Genomic DNA, 9,333 nt, shown 5'->3' on the forward strand with positions numbered 1-9,333 from the left:
CACTTAGAACTGTTGTTTACTCAAGTGATTTCTTTCAACTTAGAGGTAAAGATTAAAACAGGCAACCCTTCATTTCTCCCCTGGAAATGCTTCACTTCAACAATAATGCCACATGCTTGCGTGTGCGTGTGCACGTGCGCACACACATACACACTCTTTACCTTCAAAATCAAAGGGTGGTATATCTGCAGAAGAGGTACACAGATTACCAGGACATAAAATTTCAGACCTGGGCGGGGGGTGGGGGGGCTCCATAGTGTAGTGGTTAGCATGTCTGCTTTACATGCAGAAGGGCCTGGGTTCGTGCCCCAGGTAAAGCCATGGACCATACCCTGGGTGCGCCAGACCCCAGGTGCACACAAGCGTGTGGAAAGAGACCCCCTGCTTTCAGAGATCCAGTTCTTAAGGGGAAACGGCAACATCTATAGGTCAGCGGTGGAAGTGTGTGTGTAGGGTAATTAAAGAGGGGGAAAAAAAAATTCCAGAACTATCATTAATTCTACCAAACCCAAGGTAAAAAATATTACCACTGATAGAATAGAAAATATATTGTGAGATGTGGAGACAGAGATATGGTAGGAAAGGAGTTTTAATCAGCAGAGATCTTGTTAAGCTCAATATTAAGAGGAAAGGACTTAGAAATTGAGCATAGGCTTGCTACATTCAAGATATAAACATACTGCCTTTAGATTACTACAACAACTTAGGTAGATGTTATTATTCATATTTTATAGATGAGGAAACTCAGAGTTTAAGTTTCTCAAGGACAGAAATGTAGTTAGAAAGAAATTTCATGCACTTTCCAGTACTGACTGCTACATAACTGCCTGGACAATTTGTGGGGAGACTGGATCATGATCAGTGTGCAACATCCTCCCCACCCCACTTTACTCTTCTTGGCAGTTGACTGAGAAAGTAAAATCAATTAGAAGAGAATTTCTATAAGTACTCAACCTCAAATCAACCAATCAACCCAACTATATTTGAATTTAAAGTCTCCCTCTCTCTTTTTTTTCTAATAGAAAATCTGTCTATGCTCCAGTTGAAGGTTAAACCTTCTACTGTGAACTGTATCCCATGTTTTCACATACTCAAGGATATCACTTCTGAAGATATTCATACTTTCCTTCCTCATCACATTTTCTCCTTAGACTAGATCAAAAGTTTTCAATGAGTGTGTACGATCAGAATCTTATTAAACTAAAAAAATAGTTTAACGAGACAATTGTAAACCAATTGCTCACAATTTTGTTTTGGTTCATTTCTGCTCAAAGCAATTGAGAGTACTATGCTTTTACCAGATCTTGTTCAGTGATTTAATTCTCGGTAATTTTAATAATAATTGCTAATATTTATAGAGTGCTTATTCTACTAGACACTGAGCTAAACACTTCACCTGCATTATTCTATTTAATCCTCACAACAATACTAAAAGGGAGGCACTATTATAATCTTTATCTTACAGATAAGAAAACTGGTATTTAGAGAAGGTAAGTAACTTGTCTGAGGTAACAGTAAATTGCACAGAGGATTTAAAACTGTCTTTAGAGTTCATATTATTAAAGTGTTATAGCATATATTATGTATTCTCAATAATAATGCAGATGAAAATTTACTATATCTTTATAATATTTATATATTTAATATCAATCAATAAATACAAAAACAAAATTAAATTGTTACAATATCCATAATAATTTTTATCTCAATATGCAACATAATTCACATTATTAAACATCTTTAAACAGAAAAAGTTTTAGCATACAAACACCTAGGAAAGAATTCTCATTTGGTCCAATAATTTTATAGCTAAAGTTTCTGGGCAAAAGATAGTTATCATTTTCTGTCCAAATTCTTAATTAAAAATAGTAATTTCAAATGGAACGTTGTCATTTTATAGTATGACAATACACTGAGAAATCAGAATGGTCATTGAATTGTATCTATTACATCCCAGGCATTATGCATATCTTTACACTTAAGAAATGGATATTAAGCAATCTTGGAGTAAACTATGGAAGAAAAACTGCTTCACATTTGTGCCAAGTCAATCAAATCTAAATTTGGAGAACACTGTATTAAGATGAGACATTTATACTGGCATTTTCTTCCAATAAAAAAGCCGGTGTGCCATCAGCTTGACATTTTACTTTATAAAAAGTGTTTTAGGCACTGATTCTCAAAGTTGGCTGAATACTGGAATCCCCTAAAACGTTGCCTATATACCATTCCTCAAAATTTGGATTTAATTGGCATAGGTAGGGCTTCAACATGATTATTTTAAAACTCTCTTGGTGATTCTAATATGCAAAATTTGTAAAATACTAGCATAGAGAATTATTCCATAATTAAAGAGGTGAGTCTGAAGAAATTTCCATGACTTGATTCCATGACTAGTCAATAATAAAATACTTATTATTTTAAGTATTTGTTAGGTGTATCTCCCTTGATTAGGAAATAAATACTTTAAGAGATTTTCTTTTATGCATCATTGTTTTTCCATATCTGAAATCATAAAAGGCTCACAGTAGTTGCTAAATAAATACCTTTTGAATGAATACAAAATTGCCTTATACTTCTTTTATATCTCTATCTTCTAGATTTATGAACAAAAGAATGCAATACATAAATGACTGAAAAAATGAATGACTGAAGAAGTTAGGATAAATGTTTAAGGCAAATCAAAGTCATAATATATATACGTATTTTAAAAACACATACATATATAAATACATCAAAAGTAGAAAAAGAATATATAAAAGAGTGCAACATTTAGCAGTTGAGTTTTCAAATAGTCTTCACATTTTCACACTTAGAATCAAAAGTAACCCTAAACAACTAATTCTTTAAGCTAATATCCATAAGCACATATGCCAATAAGTTTTATTTAAAAAAAAAAAAGAATTACAGATTAATCTCGATGAACACATCAGTTTTCAAAATTCAAGTAAATGCAATTTTTAGCACACATCATAATAGCTTTCCATGATAGCTGTATAAAAAACAAAAGATTGTTTCTCATTAAAATATCTGGTATTACCTATTATTATTTTTTCTTAGTTGGGATCCACTAGTTTCTTAGCAGTCTCACATTGATAAAAACTATTTTGGCATAACCTTATAAAAAACATTTTATTTAGAAAAAACCTAATTAATAAATAGGCTTCCTTTTTAGTAGCTGGATTCTTAGATATGGCTTAATTTACTAAAGTTCCACAAGTATTACATAATTTTTAATTCAGTTAGTATCGTATACTACGAAACTTTGGTTTTCTTAAAATTAGCATTGGTTGCTTGATTGTAGGTTTGTCACCAAAAAGTGCTGCTTCACTTTCCGTGGTTGGAAATCTTTTCTGATATATCAATGGATATTCCTTCTGAAACTTAAAAACAAAGTGAGGACTGAGAAGGTATTACCCTAGCTGAAGCCAGTGTACAATGTTTTAAAAGAATTCAATGCCTTTCTCAAAAATGTATTATAGAGATGAGTATCCTTTCAGTTTACCCTTGTTTCTCCCTCTGCTTTCTCATATACGACAGATATACTATAAGATTTCTTAGATCTCAATTAGCATTAACTTTCTAGGATTCTCTTGCTAATTCTTCCTCTGAATTCCAGGTTATCTTTCCCACTGGTAAAGCCTATACAGGTCACGAGGATATAGTATATTTAATTATTTGAGTGTCTCAGACCTGGAATTGGACTTACTAAATCATGTGGCTACTGGTTTTTGAGCTAAAAATTCTTAATGGTAATGATGGGTCACTAAAAATTATGTACCATAATCCAAATTTTATCATTGTTTTCCCAGGCTAATCTAAACTATAATCACACAAAACACCAGGAGTAAAGGAGCGTACCTATTATTATTATTGTTATTAAAATTTAAAGAGAAAGAATAAAACCAGGGTGGTAGTCATATGTAGCCTATATATCCAATATTTAAAATCTAAAATATTAAAATGTGATATTAAATTCTAAATGTTGTTAAATAATAATCAGCAACAGTATGTTAATAAATATTGACAGAATGATAATTTGTTCGTTCTCTTACCTGTTTTAGTTTTTTCCTTTTCTCCTTTAGAGGTAAACTCTTGTTTTTAATAACATTCTCTAAAAGTTCTGCAATTGCAGCTTGAGAGGTAGAAACTTTTTGTTCATCAAACTCCTGAGCACTAATCTGCATACAATATGAATACGTTGGCAAAGGAGCAATCAGTTCATCTCCAGGATTTTTGATCTATAGTAAACAAAATGATACAGTCCAAGTTTATGAATTCTGCTCATGTACCTACTTGGTAAAGTGTTCTTTTGTTGGGTTTTAGTACCTATTATTTTGCCACCAAACAGTCAACACTTTAAGAAGGGTCTAAATTCCAGCTCCATAATCAACTAGCTTTGTGTGGTCTGTAAAATGTTTCCAGATTAGACGAGACTAATCCAGATGAAGTGCTCAGCATTGACTAAAGGTAGCCATCATTACTAGTGTTAACCATGGACTACAAAACAATAACAATAAAAGTGGTATTTTAATTTATCCTAAAACATGACTGTTTTAACATAGTAATAGTTAAAGTACTCATCTACTGTTTTTGAGGTGTGGGGCATGGGCAGAGGCCTTAACATCCGTTGATGAGAAAGAAATCATAGGGGGTAGTTATAATTATAATAAGTCAGGGCAATATTAGAATGCCATATATAGTAAAAAACATGAATATATGCGCTGGGTAGCCAAAGATCGAATATAGTAGACATCTGCTGTATCTAGCTGCTCAGTATTCCTTCTCTCCTTCCTATAAGTTCTCCCTGCATTGTACCACTATTCTTCTAATCTATATAGAGTGAATCAGAGTATGGTTCTCTCCAACCTACTCACCCTCACCTAACCAAAGGATGTGCATTTAATCTAGATTGGGCCAATCAGAGTCCATATCAAGAACTTTTAAAATTGGAAGTGGAAGGATGACTTTTTTTTCCTTTGGATTACAAACAGTAAGTCTATAACTCAAGAGCTTTAATAAGCCATATTTCCCATCATGTGAAAAGCCATTTGTCAAATACAGGACCAAAATGGAAATAAGAGATGGAGGGATGGAAACAGTCCTATTGCTATTTGAGTCTCTAGATTCTGTCTATATTCCTGACTTTTGAGGTTATTTATGTGAGCTGATAAAGTGTCCCTTTTTGACTAGGCAAGTTTGAAATGAGTTTTCCACTTGCAACTGACTAATGCGGAGAATTTTAAGACTTATAATACGTACATGGCCCTTTTTTAAGTAGTCAAGATGTTTCTCTACTGCACTCTGCAAGTAAGAGGGTACTTGAAGAATTTCCTGATGATGATCCATTAAGAAAGAAACTAATCTTGCAGCAAGAAGCTCATCAAGATCCACTTCTTCAGAACAGCATAGCACACACCGAGAAAAAGTATGTATCATCTAGAAACATATTAAAAGATGTGAATTTTTAAAGCCTAAGGTTTTATATAAATTAGAATAAATCAGTAATTTCTGTGTAGTGTTATCCTGAACTATTGAGATAAAGTGATAAGCAGGTTTCGGCTTAAAAATGAGAACAATAATTTATTATATTAGAAAGGTAAGAATATCTGTTATTCTCTTTAAAGTACTTAGGTATTTTCTTAATATAATTTCAAAGTATTATAAAATAAAAAGCTTAGCCTTTTAATTTTGTCATAATTTTATCAGTAAACACCATAGGTTCAATTAATACCATTTAGATATGTTGCTTAAAGGTTGTTAGACAACAATGACTTACCATATTAAATTAATCCCACAAAAACACAAACCAGGAGAACATATAACACATAAACAGTAGTGTTACCATTTATAGCACCATTATTAGTGGTACCATTTATCTCTTGCAACTCTGGAAAATAGTTTTTAATGCTTATTCTATCAGTCTTTAAAAGCAATTAATACATGTATATTTCAATTCCATCGTAAGGAGTCTTCAAATTCTGAAATAAATTGTTTCGAAATGCATTTACTCTCATATTCATATAACCCATTAACTGTAAGACACACATACCCCATCATTTTAGATTATCAAAATTCTACTTTAAGTATTTTACACATAATATATGATGAGCATACTGAATTATTTTTTGTTATTCCTACCTGTCAGACAGGTTTTCCCATCTCCTTCCAAGGCTCAGTCCTCAGCTTTTTATTATTCTTTCTCAGCTTTGTAGAGCTAATTTACTCTCATAGCTGCAACTACCACCTCTACAAAAAATCTGCCTTCTGCCCTTACCTTTCTTCACCAGGCTCACATTTGCAACATTCTGTTAGATAAATTTCACTTAGATGTCCTATAACCTCAAACTCAAAAAGTGTAAAACCAAAATTATCTCCTTCCTACTTATGTCTCTCAAAATATGTTCCCTCACAAACTTCCTAATGCTTTTTAATGGTGCTACAGTTACTCAAGAATAATTTTCCTCTTTATATTAGGTCTATCATTGTTAAAGACCTGTCCTTAATGAGTGGAAAAATAGAGCTTAGCTCCAGATTCCTTGCTATGAAAACCTCCTAAAAATTGAAGCTGCATTGTGAGGAAGAGGTAGCTCTTAGAAGAGAGAGAGACTCACACATACTCACATACACACAATATTCAAGGGTTTATTTCCAATCTGTATCTGCATATAAATGCCTCTACCCTTGTCCTCATTTGGAACCTGAGCCGGCTTCACAGTAGTTTCTTCTAACTTCTTGCTCACAATGATATGCCATCCTAATTCAGGTAATTCATCAAATACAACTTCTCCATTACTACAATTTCTGAAACACTTTTAGTACACATATATTTTCCATTAATTATCTGCATCAGAGGTATAGTGCCCTTAAGCTTTTGACAGTGCCTACATCTTCTTTTCCTTCTCCACCAAACAGAATTGTCACAAGGCAATATAATATGGACTAACAATGAAGTGATATAGGATGAGTGAAGAAGCAAAGTCCTCAGACAAGATAAAGATATGAAAGTATAACAGACTGGGCATAAAGGATTAATACACCAACATTTTTGCTACTAGGAAAAGTTAGACTTTTAAGAGCCTTTCTAAGCCAAGAAATTAGGATTTCAAGACCACATCTTCACTCAAGTAGTACATCCTAGATGGTGTTTTTTTTTTTTTGGTTTATGAACCAAGGCTTATTCTTTTCTTTAGAAATCAACTTACCAGTGATCTTGTACCCATTGTATCATGTAGTTGAGGCATATCAACATTTTGACTCATTCGAGAAATCATGCGCATTAAAAGTTGAAGCTTTCTACGATTTGGTGGGGGAAGTAGCAAACAACATAACTGTAGTGCATCGATGGCAACCCGCTCTAAATGAGGTTGCAGCAAACCTAGAAGGTAAAGTCACCCCCCCCGAAAAAAAAAATCAATGACACTAGTTACTTTCATACAACCAGCATATGCAATTATACAAAGAAGGCAAATAATATTTTAGTACTTCATTTAACTATTCCTAGAAATTTCCACATTCCTCAAAAGCATACTAAGATTCTCATTTTCTTCATTACCTATTTGAGTATTAATATCCTACACTTATTACAAATAAAGTGAATCAGAATAAGTGAAAGTGAAGGAAAAGAAAGTGCTTTAGGTAAGTAGAATAAATCTCGGTTATGCCATGACAAGAGCCTTTTATAATAAGAAACTTTCCTTTTAGAGGGGGTGGGAAAGCGGTATCAGAGAAGAAAGGCCAGGTAAGCAAAACAGTTAGTAAACACTAAAAGTTAATATTACATGCTTTGAACGCATCAACCTTACTTTGTGTGCCAGTCAACACAGAAGAAGCTGAAGGTAAAGAATTTTCTGAAAGTTCTATTGTACTTTTGCAGAGTCTTTTATTGATTGTGGTACTAGACTCTCCGAGTTCACTTTCCATAGCTGTTTGCACACTTGTGCTGCCTTGTCCAAGATTTGGTTTCATGATAATTTCAGCCACTGGCATATTGATATAACTATTCCTTCTCGTACTACTTCTTAAAAGTAAACTCTGAGATCTACAAAGCTGTTTTGACTTGCTTTTCCCATTACATAACTCCTCTTGGTCTTGAATAGTCAAAGTAGAGGTTCTCTTAAAACCAACACAAAGTGGCTTTTGAATACTTTCCTCTGAATGAAGATTCATTATAGATTCCTGTTTGGTCTTAGACTCTAAACATTGTTTCTTATTTTGTCCTTCTATGTTCAGAACAGATTGATGGCAGACACTTGAGACCTCTTTACTTGAACTCCCTGGTAAATCTACAATTCCTTCTAAAGAATAGCACCTTGGTTTGATGTTAGAGGCTAGGACGTGCGTACTACTTAAGCCTGTTAAATTATGACAGCTTCCCCCTATTCTGTCATTAGCACTGGCTCTTCTGTTTTTTAAATTAACTAGCTGTATTTTCTTAGCACATTTTTCTTGAAATCCATGATGGCTTATCTGCAGTCTCTCAGTAGTATTTGATTCTTCGTTTTTGTCTTTACGAAGCAGACTGAGAAGAAGGCACTCAGTTGATTTGAAGGAATTCAAACTGTTTAAGTGAAGGCTTTTTGGAGACTGTGGATCATCTTGGATTTTATGTATCCCACTGGGTCTATCTGAAACTGTGATGTAGCCACAAACAACTACCAGGAAATGAAACAAAAATTAAGATGCAACTGTATGACAGTGGACAAAAATAAAACAAAAACAATAGTAAAGTTAAATAAAGCATCACTATAGTATATATTGTTAGTATAGTACAACAAATAGCAGTTGCTTAATTCAGAAGCCACTTAAACAGGACACATGCAACATTCAGGTACAAAGTGCAAGACTGACTAGAGGTTTTCCAATTTCTGATATCAGTAACTTTAAAATTTATTTCAACAACCTAATTAACTAGATTGAGTCAAATACATTAAATAAGTACCTGCTTGCAATCTACAACTATAAGAAAGCTATTAATTATAAGATAACTGTAGTATAATAAAACATATATTTGGTTTTTGTCTCTAGTACCTGGCACAGAACTCCTAAAACCTTTGGAATTTCTGGAGTGATAGAAGTCTTCTGTTATTCATAATGAGCATGTCTGAGCACAAGTGAGTTTATGCTAATGAGGTGATTTAAGGCTGGACTTGCTTAGAAGATTACAATTTTTAGCCCTACTTCACACCTCCCGGGAGGGGTTGGAGATTTAATTCAGTCACCAATGACCAATGAATTAATCAATCATGTCTATGTAAGGAAACTTCAATTAATAAGGTTAAGGGAGCTTAAGGGTTGGTGAACAGAGGGATGTGCCTGCAAGGGTGGCATTCC

General features: G+C 33.5%; 1 protein-coding gene across 2 annotated transcripts in view; it reads right to left on the bottom strand.

Moving 5' to 3' along the window:
- Positions 1-1,671: 1,671 nt before the first annotated feature.
- DEPDC1 (DEP domain containing 1) overlaps positions 1,672-9,333 on the bottom strand; it is an 18,582-nt gene continuing 10,920 nt past the window's right edge. Inside the window, exons 9-13 of one of the 2 annotated variants that reach the window (XM_006919311.3) lie at positions 7,806-8,654; positions 7,206-7,378; positions 5,263-5,439; positions 4,056-4,241; positions 1,672-3,383 (exon numbers count right to left, since the gene is read on the bottom strand). In XM_006919311.3, the coding sequence (XP_006919373.1) occupies positions 3,243-3,383; positions 4,056-4,241; positions 5,263-5,439; positions 7,206-7,378; positions 7,806-8,654 (1,526 nt within the window). In that variant the 3' untranslated portion in view covers positions 1,672-3,242. The remainder of the gene's footprint in view (positions 3,384-4,055; positions 4,242-5,262; positions 5,440-7,205; positions 7,379-7,805; positions 8,655-9,333) is intronic. The other variant, XM_006919312.3, reaches the window with a different exon arrangement.

The sequence above is a fragment of the Pteropus alecto genome, unplaced genomic scaffold, assembly GCF_000325575.1.
Source record: "Pteropus alecto unplaced genomic scaffold, ASM32557v1 scaffold25, whole genome shotgun sequence".
NCBI lineage: Eukaryota > Metazoa > Chordata > Mammalia > Chiroptera > Pteropodidae > Pteropus > Pteropus alecto.